The sequence below is a fragment of the Symsagittifera roscoffensis genome, chromosome 2, assembly GCF_963678635.1.
Source record: "Symsagittifera roscoffensis chromosome 2, txSymRosc1.1, whole genome shotgun sequence".
In the NCBI taxonomy this organism is placed as follows: Eukaryota; Metazoa; Xenacoelomorpha; order Acoela; family Convolutidae; genus Symsagittifera; species Symsagittifera roscoffensis.
The window spans coordinates 33,658,607-33,682,239 of record NC_087063.1 but is presented as its reverse complement, the minus strand read 5'-3'; the positions used below and the strand labels follow the sequence as shown (position 1 = coordinate 33,682,239).

Below are 23,633 nucleotides of genomic sequence, written 5' to 3'. Positions count from 1 at the left end.
TCTATGGGATTTCATGTTAGCTTAGTTCCTAAAAAAGGAGTTTAATCGTTCGAATTAAAGTGCTCCTAATTATGTGAAGATTTTGTCCTCTTAGTCAAATTTTATTTTGTTGCTAATAAGCTGAAGAAGAAACTTTTGTTTTTCGACTATCCGGGAATGCGACTCTGTGGGTACGCACCGCTATTTTGTTCGGTCAGTTTTTGACTTCTTAACTAAGCAGTTCTGACCGAATTTTCTATACCATTTGAGACTTTTTTGTCTTGAGCTCAAATTGCCTGTGATCATTTATTGTATAGTTACGGAGCTTGAGAATTGTTAATACGGTCAATTTGGGATAATTAACGCTCGAAATAATGCGCTCGTATAGCATGCGCAAACGAAAAAAAAATGCAACAAATTAGCCTTTTCAAAAAAATAATAAAAGAAGCTAAACACACTTTGTATCTTACATAACATTCTTTTCAAATATAAGCTTTAAATAAATTTAAAATCAAATCGCTACAATACAAATACGATTGTGCAAAAAATCCGACGTTTTTAGAAGGTTTGAATAGACGGACTTTACAATAATGAATAACAGTTAGAGACGTTTACTGGAAAAAAATTGTGTTCAGGTTCAGGTTTATTTTCAACAAAAAGTTAGTCTAACTAGAACAGTTAATCTATTATAAAGCAAATGGCTTCCAAAAAATCCACTAAAATGCTGTCGGGTGCATGCAATTTTCGTAATTGTTTGGAGCCTCGGAAACACTATTTCAAATCAGAAACACTATTTCAAATTTTTTAAGCACCGTTTTCGTGAGTTTCTTTTTTAGAGCGATTGAAAAATTGTATCACACCGCGCTGCGCTTTTAGCTCTCAATACAAACAAAAAATTTCTATCACGTGAACAAGAGTGACGATAGTACTAATTAAACAGAACAAAATGTTTATCGTGTAGCATGGTATGAGCCCTTTACTGATTCGACACGTCAAAAACTGCTACTGGAGCAGAAAAAAAGATGCTAGATAATATTCTTGTTGCTACATAATTTCTACGATCTTTTGACGTGAGCTCATATCATGTTTTTGCAAATGAAGTTAAATTTATACATAAATGTTAAGCTACTTCTAATTAGAATGATGATAGTAACCTATTTAATGCATATGGTGGGAGTAAGCCCGAAGAGAAGAACCCTTGATAGCACAATTTTGGACACTAACTAACTATGGCTAACTAAATCAGGTAATATTTTACAGTATACTATACTTTAATACATACAACTAAGCTATAACAATCAGCTATAGCCATCTAATGACAGCTCTTTTTAATCGTAACTATGTTACACACACAAAAACAGCAAAATACTTTTCGATCATGGATCGTGATTTAGAAATTTGAAGAACTTTCTACTACTATTGTATTCTTAACTTTTAAAGTTCTCTTTATTCCAGAAATTGCATAGAGTGACCATATGTGATAAGTTTTCACTTAGAGGCCGCTTTTCTTATTCGTCGTCCGAATCGTCCCCAATCAGTCCCCAAACTCCTGACTTCAATTTGTACAGAAACTCCGAGACGGAGTTCAGCCTCGACTTCTTTGTGTCCTCGCCCACATCCGCACCCGAACGCTCTTCCCACGGATCGTATCCCTCGTCTTGTAGTTTCTGCAGATACTCCGCGTATTGCCTCGCGCTCTCCAGCTGGTAAACTCTCTCACGCCACCCTGCCTCGCAGGAATCTTTTTCAGCAATTATCATCTGGTCAATATAATCCACAGTAGTGAGAGGGTTCGGCTTCAACGCGATCTCGCCGAGTTGCGAGAGACATTTTCGTATCTCGTTCGTTTGCCAGATTACTTCGCCCTGGATATTGGAGAATCGGTCACCAATTTTTGCCAGAAGGCTCTCGGCATCAATTTTCTTATCGGTAGCCTGCTTATACTTCACAAATAGATCCTCAGATCGCTTCTCAATAACTCGCTCTTTGAACACAAAGTAATACGCCATGTTGTAATGGGTTGTCCAGTGGCATTTTCCTCCATTACTTGGGGCACAAATTTTGCAATACCCGTCCGAATCCATAGCACTGCATTTTCGCTTCTCGTCGTCATTTGAGTACTTGCAGTTCAAGTGACAAGTTCGGTTGCAGTTCTGACAGTTAGTCACGTGGCGACCTTCCGGTTTGTCAATCCTCTCCGTGAAATACTCCTTGACCTTGTAGGTGAAGTCACGATTCCTTGCAATGTCCACTTCATGTTGCGTGACCACATCCATTTCCTGACGTATCTGATCTAGAGCGACCAGACCTTTCTTCACGTTCTCTTGAAGTCCAACGATATACACTTGTAGTGCCTCACGTTTAGCCATCACTTCCTTAGTCAACTTCAGCGTCACCGGAGTAACCTGGCTGTCCAAGAATTCAAGGAAAGACTGGAAACTCGAGTTTCCCATTTTCCAGAACATGTGATTGAACATTTCATCTTCGTTAGAACTCTCCTTGTTGCCCGCATAAAGGGCCGAGTTGTTGAACTTGAAGTATTTTCGGAACGGAATGCTGTTTTCTTGTAGAACCTTCACGACCTTCGGTTCTTGTGCATCAGCAAACGTCACCATCATGAAAATGTTTTCTTCGACGTCTTTTCCAAAAATTGATAAAACACGATTGTAGATGTACCTCTGGAACGCATTCATCTTAGTCGCACTGGCCTGGGTTGTGAAGCACACGGCGTGCAGCTGGTCCAAACCATAGGTAGTCTGATCGAACAGATTCCGGATTTTATTGTCCAGCTCTTCGTCTTGAGCAATGCCTTTGGTGTCCCCGAACCCAGGAGTGTCAATTATTGTCACCTAGAACACGTTTAATTTGAGAGAAAACTAGAGTTCGATCGATATGGCTAGCCACATGCCGTTCACATTCAGCGCAACAAACCTGTTCATTGATTTGGTAAATTCAAGAAACGAAACTATCATCAATTAGCTTTTAGCACGAAAGCGTTTTTATAAAAATAATTTTAACTTTAACTGACCTTGAACGGAATCATGTTTTTCTCAATATAGAACGTGTATGCCGTAATCCATTGAGTCTGGCTGGCTGAGTCCATCTCTGTTTTATCATCTTTGTCCGGAATAATCTCAAAGCGGTAGGCATCCTCCCACTGTACACCCAACAAATAATTGGCCAGACCGTTGATCAAGGTAGTTTTACCGGCTCCCGAGGCACCGACGCACAAGATTACCTTCTCCTCAATGACCAATTCTACTGGAAAATCCGGAATCGCAATCTCACAGTGCCGAACAAAAGCCTTGTCGTCCCGGGAGACTGTCACTTGGGGCAGTTTGTACACTTCGGGATAGCCTCCATTACTCTTCAAAGACGAGTGTTCCAGAAACTTTTCCTTCAAAGTCTTCACAACTGGACTGGGCATCGACATCAATGGATGCTCTGTTACATTCTCCAATGGTCCGACAACTGGTTCCTTACTTGCAAGTTCCTCGGTTTTATTTTCTGTTTCAGGCGTTGGCTGGTGAACTGCCGGTGTTTTCTTGTCCTTTTTCCATGGAACTTTCAATTTGATCTTTCCTTTCTTATCACCCTTGCCTTCATCTTTTGACTCCTTTTTGATTTTCTCGTCTTTCGATTTCATCTTGCCGAAAAAAGAAACACCGAGACTACTCGGGGAAGTCGACACTCCCCCGCTCGGCAAGTAGTCGTTCATCAGATTCGGTTTTTTCTTTTTCGTCACTTCTTCAATGGAAATCGGTTCAGTTTCTGGAATCTTCTGGACCACTGCCTCGGGTACAGGCTCATTTTTGTCGTCCACAATAGGAGGTGGTAGATTCTCGGGTTCTGGATCGCTAAACTCGTTATCGAATCCAGTTAAGTCTGGGTAGACTCCAGAGTTATTGCGGTTGTCTGAGTTACCCGAAGTGGGCCGTGGTAGGGTGGGGTTTGGTGTCGGCTGATGGCTAGTCTGCGAACCTATAAATTGAAAAAACCTTTACAATAGAGTTTTGAACCATAACAAACTCGTTTTCTTCCTCCTGACGGTCGCGTTGAAGCAATTGCTTTATATTTTGTCTGTTTTTGCACACAGATTAACGCCTTGATTACGTCCTTAAAACGGGGGCTATTCTCATGCGCGAAGGATTGAATCGAATGGGCGAAAAAACTCGTGAGCGAAGGGCCGAAAACAAATTTAGCCGAAAGTCAATTTTTAAAAAGAAGCAATTGCCATTCAATTAAAATGAATTAAATGAAGCAATATTTTCCTTCTTCGTAACGAAACCCTTGAAATATAAAATTTGTTCCAATTCGGCGGCGGCCAGTGACGATTTGAAAATTTTGCATATTTTTGCCGTTTTTATATTCGGTCAATATCAATATTCAGTCCCTGGAAATGTTTTTTTTTTTTTTAAATTTTAGATTACTGAAATCTTATTAGCTGATTTGTATTTTCGCGCATTCGGTCCTTCGCGCATGAGGGATTCCACCCCTTAAAACGTCTCGATTATTTTTTATTACTCTGCAACAGTAACTTAAACTCCACTTCAGCAATAACAAATTAAGCTTCAGCTCAAACTCCTCCCTATTCGCATACAAACAAAAACGCCAAAAAGAGCTCTTAAAAAATCGGCTTTAAAAACGTTAAAGAAACTGAAAAAAGTTTGAACAATGCGGTACCAATTTTGTACCAATTTTGCCAGTCGCCATGAAACATGTATTCGAGATAATACATGCAGTCTGACTTGCAATTAGAACGATTTCAATAGTACATTTCTTTTGACAGATCGAAAATTGTTCTCCATCGAAAATTGTTCTCCAGACTTTTCATGAGAAAAACAAACCAAATCTACAGAAGATTGTTGGTAGGAATAAAACCTGAATGCACTCTATCATTTTCAGTTTTAGGTGAGGCTAATAAGAGATGCATCAATAAAGGTTCTTGCAAAAAATTAACATATTTTTTCAAGCTTTTAACAAAAAATGAAATTTGCTCAAATTTTGCACCAACACATTTACTTTGAGCCGAAATTAAACCCAATTCGCAAAGCCTACAAAAATTTTCTTCCTTTCTTCCTTCACATACTTATGCTTAATTTGTTGTTGTTAACATGATTTTTTTAGCGAAAGCATTGCGCGACTGCATATTAATGCGTTTTCAAAATTATCCGTAATATAAGTTTTTTGCCAGTCTTCTAGCCGGCTAACTCTCTAAATTATCAACTCTGCTTTTTCCATTTTATGTTTTCGTTCCTTCTGTTTAGTTTGCAGTGACCTGTGTTCTTGTTAAAACGTGATTTTATTTTTATCGTAATTGCAATGAAATTTAGCGACCTGTATTTTCGCTACTAAGTGATTTGGTAACTTTTTCCCTACCCCCTTCCCCCCAGGGAGCGTTTTTTTCGGGTGCATTTTGATTCCATCAAACCAAGCTCGCAGAGAGTCAGTCAATTTGGGTATCGTAGTAAAGCCCTATTGGTCCAAAAAGACATCACAAAAAAAGAACTTAAAAAAGCTGTCTAATCGTCAAGGAAAACCCGTCTGATCATTTTAGATTTTCAGACTAAATACGACAAAAAAATATGAGAGACTGACATTGCGTCTTATTTATACTACAATGTTGTAGCACCTATTGCTTCTCTTTCTAGCAGTTTTTTGTCGAACTCAGTTAATTTTACAAAACAATGAACTTCGAAAAAGTTGAAAAAAAGTTTGAAATTTTCCAATTACTTTTATACCTTTCTTCTATTTGAAACTCTTTTGTTAAATCCCTGTGGTTGGAACATTCTGTGCTATTTAAACGGCAACTCGTTTTCCTTGTTTTTGTCTGAGCTAGATCCTGGATTAAGTTGAATACAGCAATTGGAACTGAATTTTCATTTCATGGGGAGAGGCTATTCTCACAATAGAAGGACCGAATGAGCAATTACTTTTAAATGTTTTTTAAAATTCCAAAAACTGGTTAACTTTCCAGCTTAATTTTAAGTTTTCGAATATTGATCTATGATAGGCTAATAAAGTTTTCGGTCAACCGGTTCTTTTGGCATGAGAGATTCCCCCACTTCAAGCATAAATTTTCTTCGATTTTTTTGTGCTCAAGTATTTTCTTATTGCTTAATCTAGGAAATTCCTCGTGAAGGAGGGACTAAATATTGGAAAAACAGAATCAGCGTATTTAAAACAGAGGTAATTATAGAATAAGGATATCATTCTAGGAGGTAATTTAGACTTTCTTTCACTTGGCTTTACAAAACCACGGTCTATGACGCAGGTGCACAAAAGCTAACTGAAGCAGCAAAACGGCCAGCGGTGAAAGAAAGTAACTTTTTTTTCAGAAGTCAAAGGTCCTTGGCGCTTGAAAGGACGCAGCCAATCAAGTCAAAGAATACTCTAACTGATACAAATAACAACTTTAACAAACTGACCTTAGACCATGATGAACTGCCACCAAAAAAGCGACATAAACATTTTAGATTAATTTGCATAAAACTTAGCAATTACTTGAATATTCTGACTGCCTTTAATCTTGCCCAAAAAATTTTTAGTAAAAAATGTCATCAATTTTTCCAAAAATTTTGTCAAAAAAAAAAACAGTTTTGTGAAGTATCCCTGCTTCATTGTAATGTCAATTAGGCGGTGTCAAAAACAGAAAATTACATAAATAGTTTTAATTGTTGATTTGAAGATGCTTTGAGCATTTGTAATAAAAACAACTTGCCTCATCTGGAATCGATCCGCGACCTACCTCCAAAAATTATCCACCTCATTGCTTTAAAAACTGCGCTTGCTTCAAATAAAAAGTGCGGTCAAACACTTAAAACCAAAAAACTTTGTTTGTCGACCCTTTCTCGTCGACCTTTTTTGTTGATCTTTTTTGTCTGCCTTTTTTTTAGGTCGATCAAATTGATTTTCTGAGCTCTCCTGAACCACTATAAAGACCCTAATTTGACCAAATTTTCTGCGCCGCAAGCAATTTTTCAAAAAAAGGCCAAAAAATTGCGTTTTTTCGGCGCGCGCTCCCATTCAAACTTAGTATAGATTGGCGCCAAAGGCGCCTTTAGAAAAATTTAAAGGTCAGTCAGCCCGCGTTCAGACAATTCGGCCACAGACAATTCAGCCAATTTCAAATTCAGACAATTCAGTCAAAATGAGTGAGACAATTCGGCCAAAGACTATTCAGACAGTTTTAAAGTTTTAAAACGTGCGCGCAAAAACTTTTCACATGCGGCAAAACATCAAAGCTTTCATTAGACGACTTATAAGTAATTCCTTTCAAATGCACATAAAATAATTAAAATTAACAGAACCAAAAATGCCTAAGCATAATAAAACTTTATACAACTCATTATGTTTCCAATTTTGGAATAATAGTTAAGCAAAAATCGAACTCTACAAAAAACTGCGCAATACTTGAAAGTTAACCAATTTACACGAAAGCAGACCCGAAATAGAGAATTTACAGGCGGTCAAAAAGGATATCAGTTAAAGGGCTGACCACCCCTACCACGTACTGGCCACACAGTTACGCTGATATTCCCCGTTAGGCTGGGGAGGGTGCAACCGCCTATCAGGTAATTTGGGTAGTTGGTTGAAACTAATTTGATACTTAAACTTTTTTAAAAGATAAACTAATTGCGATTAAAATATTGACCAACCAGAAACCAGTACCGCGTTTAGCGCCTACTTTTTGCAGTTAAATGGTCCATTGACACAATTAACATTGATTAATTTTCATTATCAAGTAGCTTGAACAACTGGTTGATTAGTATCCGAATCATTCTCATTCATTCACATTTAGCAAAAGTTGACGTAAAATGGAATTCGTAATATCTGAACGCGGAAAAAAAACATCTTTGTCTCGACGGTTATAGATACCGTGAAAAAAACCAACTGAAGAACGGGCTCATTAAATGGCAATGTACATTTGGAAATTGTAGAGCAGTGGATTATTTGGACGAACAGCAAGAATTTACCTTAAAAACCGAGCACGCTCATTTACCGAGCCCCTCAAAAATTCAAGCCAAGAAATTTGCTAATGAAGTTCGAGAAAAAGCCGCAAACACCGGTAACGCTCCCCGACAGATTGTTTTCAACGCCCAAATTGACCTGCCTCTTTATGCAGCGCCCACAATACCGAGTTACTCAACATCCCTTCGTTTTAGTTTTTGCAACACTACCAGCGCTTGATTTGCTTTCTCAGTCGGAAATCTGTCATTGCGATGGAACGTTTTCAGTGGCACCAGACGTCTTTTACCAAGTTTATACTATTCATGGTGTAATCGAAAACGCAGTTATACCCTTGGTGTATGCTCTGCTGCCCAATAAGACGCAAGACACTTACGAAAATTTTTTGGCTGCTTAGAGCAATTTGGAAAAAAAGTAGTCATTGACTTTGAAGCCGCTGTTCGAAACGCCATAAAAAAAAATGCAGCCTGATACAGAAATTCAATTCTGTTTCTTCCACCTGGGCCAAGCAGTATGGCGCAATGTACAAAAACTTGGTTTTTCGCGCAAGTACATGGACGATGATGAGTTTCGACTGAATGCCAAAAAAATGATTTACTTGGCATTCGTTCCCATTGACGACGTTATTTTCGCGTTTGAGGCTCTCCGAAAAGAGGATCCCTCAGAGGAACTCCAGAGTCTATCAGACTACTTCGAAGACACCTATATTGGTGCTTGTCGAGGAAATAGACGCGTCAAACCAAAGTTTGACATTGCCGATTGGAATGTTTTCAATCGGGTGCTCAGCGGAGAACCTCGTACGAACAATGCGTTGGAGGCATGGAATGGCAGCTTCAATAAATTCGTATCGACAAAGCATCCAGCCCTCCCCAAGTTGATCACCCGATTCAAAGATGAGCAAAAAAACGCCGAAATTAATGTAGAGAGACTGATGTCCGGTGATATTATCAGAAAACAGAAGCCCAAGTATTCAATAGCAAATGATAAACTCGTTCAAAACGCAAAAAACTACAATCGAGACCATATACAGAAGTATTTAAAACTGTGTACCTTCAATTTACATATTTCGTAAAACTTTATGCATAGCAAGTTTGTTTTGATCTTCGAAATTTGTTATTTGATGTTTTACATTTCTTTGGTAAACTGTTGAAAGCCTTCTGACTCTAATCAAATTAGAAAAGTTTTATTGTTCCCTTTTATCTTGTCTCTTTAATCTAAATTGGCCGAATTGTCTTTGGCTGAATTGTCTGAGTTTTTTTGGCTGAATTGTCTGTATTTTAAATCGGCTGAATTGTCTGTGGCTGAATTGTCTCTGCGCCCAGTCAGCCAAAAATGGATACCTCAAAATGGTACAAAGTGGGGACCCTTTGGGTCGGCAGGGGGTCAAATCCCTGAGAGGGGGCTGGAATCGATAACGTCGGTTTTATGACCAGTATTTTTGTGGCCCATCTCCATTCAAAAAATCCGCCCTTGAGCTCAAGTGTTTTTTTGCTCACCCCTTGTGTTGAGAGCAGCCAGTGCATTTTCGAGCACCGTCATCTGGGCACAGTCCAGATTCAGCACTTCCAGGTCACTGGGGCCCAATTTGCGGACAGCATCCAGGGTGGAGTATCCCTCCGATTTGAGCAGTTGTCTCGTTTCTCCATTCAACTCCACCTCCTCACACCATCTTTGGAACTCAACAGCTGCTGCCAAGTCCATGTTGGTCTTTTCAAGCGTTGAAGAGTTGTTACTGCTGCTTGTGGAATATGAACAATTGTACCATTGAGATAAACTTTAAGGCATAAAAAACCGCAAAGCAGTCAAGGTTGAACTCTTTTAACCATAAAAAACTCAATTTAACGGTTCAATATGGCATTGTTTTTGCATAAATTTTATGAGCTAGTAAACTTTTCATCTTTTCATTATGGTAAAGCAGCAAATTCATTGTCAAAAATAATTTTATAATGAACTGGGAAACTTGATAAATGACGAGTTTGTTTATCAAGATTTTTTCCACAACCAAACAAAACGACGCTGAAAAAATAAATGCGAAAATTCCATTGACACAGAGACGGATCTAAAATTTTCTCGAGGGGGGCGGGGGTTTGAGCGGATGCTGAAAAAAAATTAAAAACTTTGTCGATCTTCTTTTAGGTCGACCGGACCAAGTTAACATCCTCCCCTTCTTCCCCCCACTAAAGCCGTTGGAGGAGGATGTTAACTTGGTTCTGATTTCTAATTTTCAGCCAATCAGAATAGAGGATTTTACATGCAGGGTTTAGTAAATTTAAGTTCATTTGAACGCTGGAGTGTAGTCTATTTGGGGAGGGGGGGTTATATCATGTTAACTTGATCCGGAGGACCAAAATGATTTTCTGTGCTCTCCCAAATCACCACAACGACCGAATTTTTGAAGCCAAAAAGCGTTTTTAGCTTTTTTTTGGAAAGTTTTGATGAAAAATTGCTTTTGATCGGCGCGCGCTCCCCCTCAAAATTACTATATGTTGGCGCCTAAGGCGCCTTAGAACAACTTTTAGAGTCGGTCAGCTAAAAACGGATGTCTTAAAATAGTACCAAAGGTGGTATCCTTTGGGTCGGCTGGGGGTCGAATCATTGAAGACGGTCATCCCCCCCCCCCTAAATCTGCTTATGCATTGACAGAAATACTCTTGATATATTCTATTTTTTTTAAATGTTGTGCGAAAAATTTATTTTCTATTCGACATATATTTTAATTCCGCTTACCTCGACCGTTCAGTCGTTGATTGAAACTCTGACTTCTTCGAAGTTGAAGACAAACTGAAACTCGATGAGCGTCTTTTGAGCCAAGAAGAGTTAGTCAGTTGGCGATGATTTGTGTTTTGAAAACTGAGCTTCTGAAATACCAGCATCACGAAATTATCACGAATTTCACTCGGCTGATTTTTGGCGCTGTAGAGATAAATTTTTGATAATCGGAGGTGACTTAATGAGCTTTGAGTGTGATTCAGATATCAAAAACTACTCAATGACAATTTCAATGAAGTCGAGAAAAATTGGTAAATATGAAAATGATCATTTGTTTATTCGTTTTACTGTTAATCGAGGCTTATCGGAATAATATATAATCAATTAAGTGCTGCTGACGGGGTTATGTTTGGGGAATGACTAAATGCGCAATAATCCAGAAATTGGCCTGCAAATGTCAGTAACCTATTTGATGTTCAAAGAAACCGGAAAAATCCTGTTGTATGAATTACTTCTTTACAAAAATTTAATGAGTTTTTTTGTGAAATACTCCTAAAAGCAGATGTATTCGGAACAAAAGAATCTTGCGCCACCTGAAATGATGATGCGAGCAGAAAAAGCAAAACGATTTTTCGGCTACACAGTAGCAAAAAAACTTTAAAAAATGATAACTTTAAAACAACAATTTAAACATACATATTTTTTAATTACAGCAACTCAGCACGTTCATGTGGCTGATGAAAAATGACCGCTAAAAAGATACTTATCCAGAGTGTTTTAAATGAGTTTTATTGATTGAAGCCTTACAATTTTGTAATAATCGGTTGAGTGTTATTGAATGTACACAGAAGCTATGGTTATCATATTGATAGATATATAAAATCTCCTGCTGATTTATTGACGCTTTAGCTGAAGATCACAGCCAAGGTGGAACGCGTTTTTTTGTGCTGCTCTGAAAACTGGTGTCATCATCCCATGGGGTATGAGTCACAGTTCAATGTATTCAATTAAGTACCGGAACAGATCTGATAACCAATACAACCTTCGTAATTTCCAAGTTGTATTTCCTACTGTATGAGCGTTGTATTCTAGTTGTAAAATTTTACAGCACAACGATCAATTTCTTTCTTTTTAGTAATGAATTTTGACAAAAAAAGTTTCTTTTTGGCATTTTATCGTAGGTGCAACGTTTTTTAAAAAAAAATTGTTATGACTATTCATAGGTCTGGTGGTGAAAATTTAAAATGATGTTCCCAAAAATTTATTTTCCCAACAGTTATTTTCATCCGGACAAGTTAATTTTCCTAACATTCGCTGCTCATCAGCGCGCAATTTTAGAACAAAATAACTTAATTCATTAAGAAACGTATTTTTAAAATGTGTTTTTTTTCCCAAAAATTTCTATGAACGGTTTTTATAAATCGGGCTTGCTCCAAAATAAGTATTCAATTTTGTAAAAGAAAGGAAAGCAAACTACTGATTGGATGTGAAGGTTTATTAATGGATTATCCAACTGATGTTCAATTTCAGCTTTAAAAAGGGTCAAATTCAAAGTCAACGTGAACAAATTATGCCTGCAGGTGACTATGCTTATACTTATACAAAGGTTGCTATAACATCCAACTGATGAGATAGGAAAAGGGAAAGGCAGAGAGAGGGCCTTTGTAATCCACTGTGTGGAAAAGGTGAATGACCTATTAAAAAGGAAACGCGGAAACAAAAAAGAGCGTGAACAAAGTGTGTTTTTTGTTCAGATATGCTTTTTGGTGTCGGTGTAAAATGATTCAACCAAATGAGACTTATCCTGGTCTGCTGTCTCAATCAGTTTAGTTTAATGAATAAAAAAACAATTATACGCGTCGATTGCACACATCTAGTTTTAAACGTTAAAAATTTAATCAATTTTTTTATATTTTGCACTCCTGTGGCTTCGTTACTGTTTCACTACATCCCTTTTTGACCCAATTAATCGAAAAATTGAAAAAATTTGGCACCCATAAATACAAATCGTTTAAACGAAATCGTTTAAAAATCAAGTCTAAGCTTTTTAAAACGCCTAGTGTTTTTTTTTTGGATTTTTGAGATTGTTTTTTTTTGTAATTAATGAGGGGGCTGAGATTGTTGATGAGCAGACCCCGGACTTGAGTTTAACTATTTTTTTGTAGATTTCTGTTAAAATGCAGGAAATAAACTAATCAGAGAGATGCGCTTTATTTTAACTAAACCTGTTGATATTCTCCAGAAAAAGGTGGGTAGTTGGTTAGATGCTACAAATTACAAAACTTGAAACGTAAAATTTTCCCAGTAAATGTTCCCACAAATGAAACACTCGGGTTTTCTTTCAGCAGCGGCACATTTTTTAACAAAAAATTCGTTGAAAATGTTTTTTTTTGCTGTTGCTGCATCAAATTTTTGTCAAAACTCATGTTTCAATGAACTTTTCTTCAACTAACTTGATGGTCTTTAAGGAACTATTTAGTTTACTAAAATGGCTTTTTATACTTAACTAAAATCTGGGGCCTGTTGATGAGCTATAACAATCAGTCAATATTAGCTTTAAAAAAATTAAAATAGCAGAAGAATTTGATTGGAAATGCAGTCTGAAAAACACAGAAATTCAGACCAGTTTTTCTTGACACTGAGGCAACTTTTTTGAAACCTGTTATAGGAACTCGAATCACAATCAAAAGGTCTTTAAAATGATACCACACTGGCCCATGTCAACAATCTCTTTCAAAAATTAAATGGAAAATTCAAGCCGTAAGGCCTGCATTTACTATACTCATATCTGAGTATTCATAGGTCCCAAAACGAAAAATCAGTCCCATAGGTCCCAAAATAAAATAGCAGTCGCACAAGTCCCAAAGCTTTTCAATTGGTCAAAAGAATAAATTAGCCGAGTCTCGCTTCGCGGCGATAACCGGCTCTAAATTTCGTATAGAGTCCTACCATTTGGTGGCAAGCTCGCAACACGTTGACGCGGCTGAGGCGGTCATTATTCTGCAGCTTGAGTTTATGTTGCTTGAATAGTAAACAATCAATCCATAAATTTCAACCAATCAGAATTCAAGAAGATAAAGTTTGGGACTTATACGAGTGATTTTTTATTTTGGATGCTACAGTGCTGATTTAAATTATCCGGACAAAACGAACAAAACTTGAATTTTCAAACGCGTTTTTCTCAAATTGGGTTAAAATTAGACAAAAAGTGAAGAGGACAAAAGTTGCTTAGAATTTCACCAGAATTGATATGGTGCTATTTTTTCTCCCAAATTCTAAACCAAAATTTTACCCCAAAAATGGGTCGTTTTGGCTTTTTTCAATTAATCACGAATTACGCTGAAACTACTCTGTTAATTGATATGAAAATTATATCACAGGAAGACTCTTACGCAGCTCAACAAAGTTTAAGAAGGGTCAAATCTCCAAAAATTTGCGCAAATTGTTTAAAATTTATTTTTAAACAGAGGTTCTGGGTTTTATATAGTAAAAATTACATTTATTGACTAACAAGTGAAATTTTTTTCATTTATACTGGTTTTTGGAGATTTAATCCTCCTTAAACTTTGTTGAGCTGCGTAAGAGTCTTCCTGTGATATAATTTTCATATCAATTAACAGAGTAGTTTCAGCGTAATTCTTGATTAATTGAAAAAAGCCAAAACGACCCATTTTTGGGTTAAAATTTTGGTTTAGAATTTGGGAGAAAAAATAGCACCATATCAATTCTGGTGAAATTCTAAGCAACTTTTGTCCTCTTCACTTTTTGTCTAATTTTAACCCAATTTGAGAAAAACGCGTTTGAAAATTCACGTTTTGTTCGTTTTGTCCGGATAATTTAAATCAGCACTGTATGAATATTGGGTTACATATCAGTATTTAGACAACCGCGTATTCAGACTGGTCAGTATTTAGACAAATACTGTTTCAACCAATCAGAATCGAGACAAAGAAGAAATTAATAAATAATTATGATTTATTTTGGATTATTTACGTCTTTTCTCGATTCTGATTGGTTGAAACAGTATTTGTCTTAATACTGACCAGTATGAATACGCGGCTGTCTAAATACTGGCTGCACTCCGAATATTGGACCTATGGGAATTCACCCTTGAAGCCTACAACCTTTTGGGGAAGTTAAAATTGGTAAAAAAACACCTACGCTATAATTTCTTCCCCATTGGGTGATCGGAAAAATCTGCCCTGCTCCCATGTATTAAAGTTTTGAAATTCTTGCGCATTTAATCACATTTTAATTCTCATTTTAACGCTTTTGGCCAGAAGTTAAGCTTCTCCGAAGGATGAAATTTGAGCGCAGGATGAAAATAACCGCCTTGAAGGTGTGGTATTTGATAAGAAAATAACTTACATTTTCAGGAAAACAAGAGTCTCTTAACAGGAAAGCACTTGTTATCGGAAACAAACTCGCGAAGTTTTCAGTCAAATGAACTTCAAATAAGGCGCTTGATAATTCTGGTGACAAAGAGTGCAAAAGAGTTCAATTTTTCATCAAAAAAGAACGGTTTTCCTTTTTTGTTCCAAAGCGGTGCATGGTAGAAAAAATAGCACTGTGATAGCTAGCGGTTGAACGTGTATGTACCAACCAACAAATCCAATGTAATGAATAATATACCAACACAGAAACTGACTTACCAACGAGACAACAAACGACCACGCGAGCAAGTAAATACTGCAATACTGCTTCTATATATGCAGAAGGAAAATGGAAATCAAAACTCACAACGCTTATTTCGCAAAGCACGGAATATACGTCTAAAATATAGCTGAAAAATTGTATAGTCGATTTTTGTCAGTGAACAAAGGTTCGCTTCAGCAAGTACAAAACAGCACCGAGCGAAGGGTGATATTCAAATCTTAATTCAATATAGAGTCATACGCATTTGCACAGAAAGTAAGAAGAAAAATGTGAAATGCGGGTATAATGCTATATACATTCAACCAAAATCTACTTACTTTTACTCAATGGTTATATGGGTATAAGTATAAACTGTTAACTCCAAATCAGGAATTTCTCCTTCTGCAATTTTAGTCACTGCTGCAGTGAATGAACTCAGAGATTTAATGTTGACATTTATTTTCAGAGAACAAAATTGCGAATACCAGTTAACCACTAAAAAAAACTATTTGAGTTCCTTTTACAAAATTAGGAAACAACTGATTTTTACAAAGAAACACAAAAAAATGACTAACACAAAGTAGTGAACATTTGGTAAAAACAAAAACATTACCTTCTTTGGTCTTCGTGGACTAATATAAGAAAAATTTTCGGCAACGAAAAATTAAAATGCACCTATTAAACTTCTATTTTGTGGTTTAGTGACCAAATATAGGTATAATATCGATCTTTTTGATCAAGTTAACTAAAAAGAAATAGTCGAACTGCGCGAATGTTTATTGTCGTCAACATAAAAACGTATGAAAAGTATGCTTGAATAAATTCACGTCACATGACATCACTTTGTACCATTTGAAAATTGCCAGTCACGTTAACTCGTATCACGTGTTGTTTAGCTCGTGTAAAAATGGCGTCAAATGAAAAGTTTTCTTTTTGTATAAATTTGAAAATCAGACAGGCCCTTAAATCAGTTGGTAATTGTTTTTTTTTCGCATTTGCTGTCTACAAGCCTTACCAATCATTCAAATGATTTTTGAGACTAATTCTATAATTTTTGACTTACCAGCTGGTGGCTTAGTTTGCATTATTTTTCGCCAGCAGAAAGTAGATTTATTGATTAAGTTTGAACTTACGTATACACTTAGCGAAGTAATGTCAAATACCATCAGTTGACGAAGCAGTTCTATTTTCAGCTCATTCTTTTATGATGTTATAGATAAGGCTCAGTTCAAATAATAGCAGCCCAGTCTTGTGATTAGAAGAAACAATGCCTACATCAGAATACCAGCAGAAGCCTTGTTTTATTCTAAGCTCGAGTTTATCTGTAGACTCATTGGTCGGTCACACCACCAAGTTAACCTGACAACGAAGGCCGCGTTTTGGCTTGTAAGAGGGTTCAACAGACTTTATTTAAATGATTTCAATATTCTGAACTAAGTAAACAAGACAACTTTAAGCACATTCAATACAGCAGCGAATCACTGTAGTTTTTGTGTTTCTGCGCGGCAATCATGGTTCCGTTCCAGCAATTACAGGTCGGGGTGCTGCTCATAGCTAATTCGCTGCGTTTAGGGGCTCCAAAATTTGGCTCCTAATTTTTTCATATTTTGGGGGAGGATTTAGCTGGGAGTGGGGTACGATTCTTTCACCCTTAGGGATTCGACCAACTCACGGCCCAAAGAGCCCCTTTTGGTTCTACTTTACGATATCTAAATTTATCTAAAAGCACCATCTATAATAAATGCGCTTGCGATTGGCATGCGTTATCAAATCGGAATATAGACATTTTTTTTCGGGTTAATAACTGGTTTAACAAAATCAATTGAATCAACTGGCATGTCTGTTCTGATGGAAACAGATTTTTGAGCAAGTCTGCAATTTAAATGGCACTTTCATTCGAATGTTTATTGTTGCTTTCAAAGCAACTCTTTTTTTTCTTTTTTTTTGCTAAATGTATTTGTTTTTTTTTACTTTTGTTTTCTTCGGCTTCAATTTTTTCGGCTGATAATATATATGTTTATTTGCCTAATATTTTGTCGTTTGAAGAGCAAAAATATTTTTTATTGCATTTGTGCTCTTGAAGAGGAGTTTGGAAAGTTTTTATAGCTCAAAAGTTTCATTTGAATTTTTGGGCCAAGTTAACATCCTCCCCCCTAAACACGTTTAGGGGCAAGGATGTTAACTTGGTTCTACGTTGGGAAATTTCAGACAATCAGAAACGAGCATTTTACATGCAGCGCTTAACAAATGTAATTTAAATTCAGCGCTGGGGTGGAGGATCTTAATTTGGTCTATTTTTGGGGGGGGGGGGGGAGGATGTTAACTTGATCCTTTTATTGTTGCTTTCAAAGCAACTCTTTTTTTTTTTTTCTTTTTTTGCTAAAGTTGTTTTCCTTTTTATTCTTACTTATGTTTTTTTTCGGCTTGAATGGTTTCGGCTGATAATATATCTGTTTATTTGCCTAAAATTTTGTCGTTTGAAGAGCAAAAATATATTTTTTTATTGTATTTGTGCTCTTGACGAGGGGTTTGGAATTTTTTTATAGCTCAAAGTTTCATTTGAATTTTTATTGTTGCTTTCAAAGCAACTCTTTTTTTTTCTTTTTTTTGCAAAAGTTGTTTTCGTTTTTTCTTACTTATGTTTTTTTTTCGGCTTGAATGGTTTCGGCTGATAATATAAATTTGTCTACGAAGCCGAACGTTTTTGTCAAAATAAGGGCTTTATGGCGTTCTAAGAGCTTAAAAAATCGATTTGGTCAACCTCAAAAAAGGCATCCAAATTTTTTTTCGGAAATCCTTTCGAGTAATTACTAGATTCCTTGAAATTCCTAATGACTGAAAAATTAAATGTAACAAAATGTGCATAAATGTATAAAATATTTATATATTGTAAGGGGAATGTTAAAACAGGTCTATACTACATAGGACGTAACCCCTCAAAGTTTCCCATAGTTTCAGCGGGAAAACGATTGAATTGCTGTGCTGGGAAGAATACCTTTTTTAGTCAATCAGCCCGGAGGTTGACAATAGCTCATAAGTCCAGCGCCCATTGAGCTATGAACATAACTGCAAGAGATCATTTTGTAAAATGCAGCGCACTTGCATTTTGAGCCAGCAATCCATTGATTACTGGGCACTATCACTACCGGAGCGCCACATTGCCAAAATGCCACAATGCACGTTTAAATAATGATAACGTTTGTGAAATTAAAATTTTTCTTTCCACAACAAAAACATCATTGATACCTTTGTTATTCCGACGTTCGAAGAAAATGGAGCTATTGTGATCGGTTGTCTTTTTTCTCCAGGCAAGTTTTGACCTTGTAACTAGTCAATCCTATATATTTAAACGAATGTCGAAAAAGTAAATGTCATGTTCTAGCTGACATAAGGCACAATGGTTAAAGGGGGTATCGAGTGCACCGTTTAAAAATCAATCAGAGCAAGATGAACTCGATTCAACTTCAAGGCTCGACAGTATCTGCCCACTTTTGTCCAAAATTATGAAGTTACAGATTTATTTCAGTCTGAAATGAATCATTTATAAACAGCAACATCTATGCTTAAAAACAAACTTTAAACAAATCGATTCGAGCTATGAAATAACTTGGGTTATTTCGAAATTTCATAGCTACAATAGCTTGCGTAGAAAACAATTTTTTCTTGCGAACTGATTTAGTGTATGAAATAATCTTCATCATTTAGAAGTTTCGTAGCTTCAATAGGTTGCTGGGAAAAAACTTAATTTTTTCGCGTACCGATTCGGTCTACGCATCAATTTTAAATGTTTTATGGGCTCATTAGCTTGCTTAAAAAACTTAAACTTTTCTTGAACCGATTCCCTTTCAAAAATTTCAAAGTTTTGTAGCTTGAATAGCTTGCTTAAGGAAAAATTTTCATGAACCGATTCACTTTGTAAAATGACTTGAATTATTTCAAATTATCATAGCTTAAAAATTAGCCGAAACAAAACTTGTTAACCTTTTCGCGAATCGAGTCAATCCAGAAAAAAACTTGAAATATTTCAATGTTGCGAAGCTTGAATAGTTAGCTTAAAAAACTAACTTTTTTGCGAACCGATTCGTCTATGAGGCAACTTGAAAAATATCAGATAAACTTAATTTTTTCAAGAACCGAATCAGTCTACAAAAAATTTAAATTTTTCAAAGTTTCGTATCCTGAATAGCTTGCTCATAAAAACCCATTTTTCACAAAACGAGTCAGTCTACAAAAAATCGTGAAATATTTCATAGATTTAAGGCTTGAATAGCTTGCATGCAGATTTTTAAACTTTTCATGGACCGATTCGTCTGAGACAACTATAACTTTTTTTATAGTTTTTCACAGCTAAAATAACTTGCGTAGAAAACGAACTTTTTGCAAATTGATTCAGTAAATGAAATAATCCTCATTAATTCGAAGTTTCGCAATTTCAATAGGTTGCTAGCAAAAACTAAACTTTTCGCTAACCGATTCGGTCTACGCAAAAAGTTGAAATGTTTCAGAGACTCTATAATCTCAAACTTTTCTTAAACCGATTCTTTTTTGAATATTTCAAAGTTTTTTAGCGTGGAAAGCTTGCTTAAGGAGTTTTTTGCGAAATGATGTGCTCTATGAAACAACTTGAAAATTTTCAATTTTGCATAGCTTGAATATCTTGCTGATTGAAAACTTGATTTTTTTTGCAACCGAAATAATTCGAATTATTTCATAGGTTGTATATCTTGATTGGAAAACTTAAACTTTTGGAAATTGATTACCTTTATGAAATAAATTGAACTATTTCAAAGTTTTGAAGCTTGAATCACTTGCTTATGAAAACCCAATTTTCCTGAACTGATTCGCTTCACAAAATATCTGACAGTTTCATGGCTGACTAAATTTTCTAGAAGCCATCAATTTTTTCGACTAAACAATAGGTTTCAATAGGTTTCGGTCTAAGCAACAATTTGAAATAAATAAAATTTCCATAGCTTCAACAACTTGCTTAAAGAAACTCGACTTTTAAGCGACCTGATTCGCTCTAAGAAAAATTGTTTCAAGTGTTTCTAGCTTCCTTAGAAAAATTTTAGTTTTCGTGGACCGATTTAGCTTAAAAACAATAACTACTTCGAAAATTTCGTAGCTTGAATAACATGCTCAGAAACTTGAAATTTTTGAAAACTAATTTGGTTGATGGAATAATTTGAATTTCTTCGATTGAATGGCTGCAGTCTCTTCGATTGAATGGCTGCAATGGAAAAACTTAAGATTTAAATTGTCCGATTTCCTTTATGAAATGACATGAAATATGTGAAAGTTTCATTATAAAAAATTTACTGAGAAATTTTTAACTAGTCTCCAAATAATTCGCTCTATGAAACCACTAAAAAAACTTAAAGTTTCTTGGTTTGGATAGCTTGCTTAAGATATACTGAGTTTGGACTGACTGATTCGGTCTAAGAATTAAATTAAAACTTTTCAAAGTTTTGCTCAATAGCTGGCAACAAGTTTGTTTTCAAAGTTTTATAGCTTGAATAACTTGCTTAAAAAAACTCGATTTTTCGACATCTGATTCGGTCTAAGAATCAACTCGCACTTTTTCAAGGTTTCCTTGCTTGGCTTTTCTTAATATAAAATTTAAAAATATCGCCATTTGATTTGCTTCATGATAAAACTTGAAATAGTTCAAGTTTTGATAGCTTCAAAAGCTTGCTTAGAAAAAATCAATTTTTTCGCGAAATGATTTGCTCTGGAGGAAATATTTCAAAGTTTCATAGCTTGAATGGCTGTCTCAAAAAATGTTTTGATTTTTCGCAGACCGATTTGCTCTAACAAATAACTCAATTAGCTCAATCAAATTTTTCAAAGAGTCTTCGCTTGAATGGCTTCAACAGAAAACTTTATACTTTTTGGCGTCCAAATCGCTTCATGAGTTAACTTGAAACATTTCAGTTTTTTTTTAAGCTAGAATACCTCGCTTATGGTTTACTTTGAATAGCTTGATCAGATTAACGACTAATTTTTTGCGAGACGATTGATTATTGGAGACGGGCTTGCTAGTTTTGATTGAAAAGAGTGTTTAAACTATCTGAAAAGTTTTAGCAGCTTGTGCTTAAAATTGAAAAATTTCACCTGTGATCGTTTTTGTAAAATGATGGGGGTTTGAAAATGCTAATTCGGCTAACTTGGGAAAATTGACGCGCGTTATAGTTCGTGCTGTTTACGCGCGTCAGCGGCGATATAATCCGTCTCAGCAATCGTCGTTCCCAATTTACTTGAGCTATTTGGATTTAATAAATTGTTTTTACATGCATTCGATGCAGATTTCGACCATTCAGCCCGGGGTTGTATAATCCTTAGGAAACTTTTGAAAGTCGCAAAATAGGCGGAGCACTGACTAGAGTGCGGCAAAAGCAGAAGGCTAGAACGAAAGTAGCAAGGTGAAAAGTACAGTAGAACAAACTCTAACATTGGCTTAACAGTGGTCGCGCTATGGCGTGCGGTATTTGTCCAGGCATTTCCATTAGCAACTCGTGTCTCTGAACAATTTTTTGAAATTTTTTTCCAGGCGTTTTCTCGAACAATTTTTTTTCAGGGTTATCACGCACACATCACGTCTTCGCCTAATTGCTTTCTCATAGTTAGCTCTGTATTTTAGACCAGTTCTGCTTTTTGAGAATTCTTATCAGCGCCCTCCAAAAAACTATGAGCACAAAATAAGTTGACTCATTGTTTACCGCAGTTTTTTTTGGGCCTGGAAAAACAATTTAAAGAAAACGCCAGGCGGATTGTTTACAAAAAAAACCCGAAGGAGTTTGTAAAAAACGCCTGGCGGAGAAATCTGGGCGGATGTGTCTTGCGCGACACCAGAGACAGTCAAAACCCGCTAATATTTTTAGTTTGTCCGATTTTCCTAAGTTCATTTTAAGACAGATAATATAAATAACTAAATTGCGTGTGCTAAATTGCAGAATTTGGATTGTTGTGCAAAAATAATTCAAAAAAATTTCGTTGCAAAAAATCGCGCATATCTTTCTCAGTTGCTTTAGCTCACAATTTTTTCGTGTCGCGCAAAAAAGCGCCAAAATTTCTACGGTCGCGCAAAATTGCAACTTACCTATTTTGGGTTGCGCAAAGTCGCCCCAAATTTCTTAGATCGCTCAAAGTCGTGACTTATCTGTTTCTGAGTCGCCCAAATTTGCGCCGATTTTTCCAAGAACGCACAAAGTCGCCACTTATCTCTGTTGAGTCGCGATGGTCGATACCTACCCATTTTGAGCCGCGATAGTTGCGTCTTGCCTATTCTGAGTTGCGTTGGCCGCGACTAAGTCGCGAACTTCGACCTTGGCTCCTCCAGAACGAATTTTACAACTCAAATTAAATTGTGCTTTTTTCTACTTTTTCATTATAACAATGGCAAAAGAAAGTGGTAGCTTACCTATTTTTCCAGGGTAGCTTCCAGTGTTCCCGCTGTGCTGCTAGTCACAAAATGGTGGTTATATATAGCGCTCTATTCTCTTGTCGTCTGTGCAAAAAAAATGAAGCGACCAATTTTGAATCAAATCAAAGCTCTGCATGAATTCAGCAAAAATTGCTCTGTGAAAAAGAATGCAAAATGCAAGCAAAGAAAGAATGAAAAGAGTCCCTCGTAATTCAACGTGTGCTGCTGCTGTGTTTTTCAAGTATTGTGTATGCGAACACCAGTGAAAAAAGTAAAATACTAGGTCAGAACACGGAAAATAAACTGCCTGTTCTTTCAGCTTTTTCAACCGTGCTTCGATTTTAGTTAAAAGAGAGCGCTTTCAGTAGAGAACATTTTGCGGCTGTTTTATCAGAATATGTTTGAGCATGTAGGAACAATGATAAACTAATGTTCTAAAATCCGATGAAGCAATTAAGCGAAACTTCAACAAACTCAATTTTTTTTAATATCATTAAAAAGTAGGGGAATTTCAATCATGCATGACAATAGAGAAAAATATCAAGTTTAATTCCATCTAACGCACCATCGGATCTACCGAGGAGTTTTTTGGTCTGACGTGGCGCGTGAAAAGATAACGCAACCGAATGGAAAAACACGGAAAACAAATACACTAGATATTAAAAAGGCAATGTTGTCATTCACAGCAACATTGCTTAATTAACACTGAAAAAAAAGCGAACTAAATCAGTGTTGGTGTTCCACTTTAGGTAAAAGCACAAAGTTTGTTCTGGGTGCCGGACAACAAGCCGACGGGACTTCAAACCGAATAGGAAAAATTAGGTCAGAACGCCGAAAAACTGCATGCAAATTTAAAACTGACTTAGAAAGGACGCGGAAAAGAAAGTTTTCGTTCCGGTTGAGCTTTTGAGAATAAATA

General features: G+C 36.3%; 1 protein-coding gene across 8 annotated transcripts; it reads right to left on the bottom strand.

The window, feature by feature from the left end:
- Positions 1-614: 614 nt before the first annotated feature.
- LOC134840727 (uncharacterized) lies at positions 615-22,987 on the bottom strand. Of its 8 annotated transcripts, none has more exons than XM_063856735.1 (5): positions 22,712-22,987; positions 10,675-10,805; positions 9,444-9,682; positions 3,008-3,960; positions 615-2,828 (listed from the first exon to the last, which is right to left on the bottom strand). In XM_063856735.1, the coding sequence occupies exons 3-5, from the start codon at positions 9,646-9,648 to the stop codon at positions 1,488-1,490; spliced, it is 2,499 nt and encodes an 832-aa protein (XP_063712805.1). In that variant the 5' UTR covers positions 9,649-9,682; positions 10,675-10,805; positions 22,712-22,987; the 3' UTR covers positions 615-1,487. The 8 variants fall into 8 exon arrangements, with proteins under 8 accessions (XP_063712805.1, XP_063712801.1, XP_063712802.1 ...); XM_063856731.1 differs by lacking the exon at positions 22,712-22,987 and adding an exon at positions 16,425-16,539 and having other exon boundaries at positions 9,444-9,685; XM_063856732.1 differs by lacking the exon at positions 22,712-22,987 and adding an exon at positions 16,425-16,538.
- Positions 22,988-23,633: the final 646 nt, after the last annotated feature.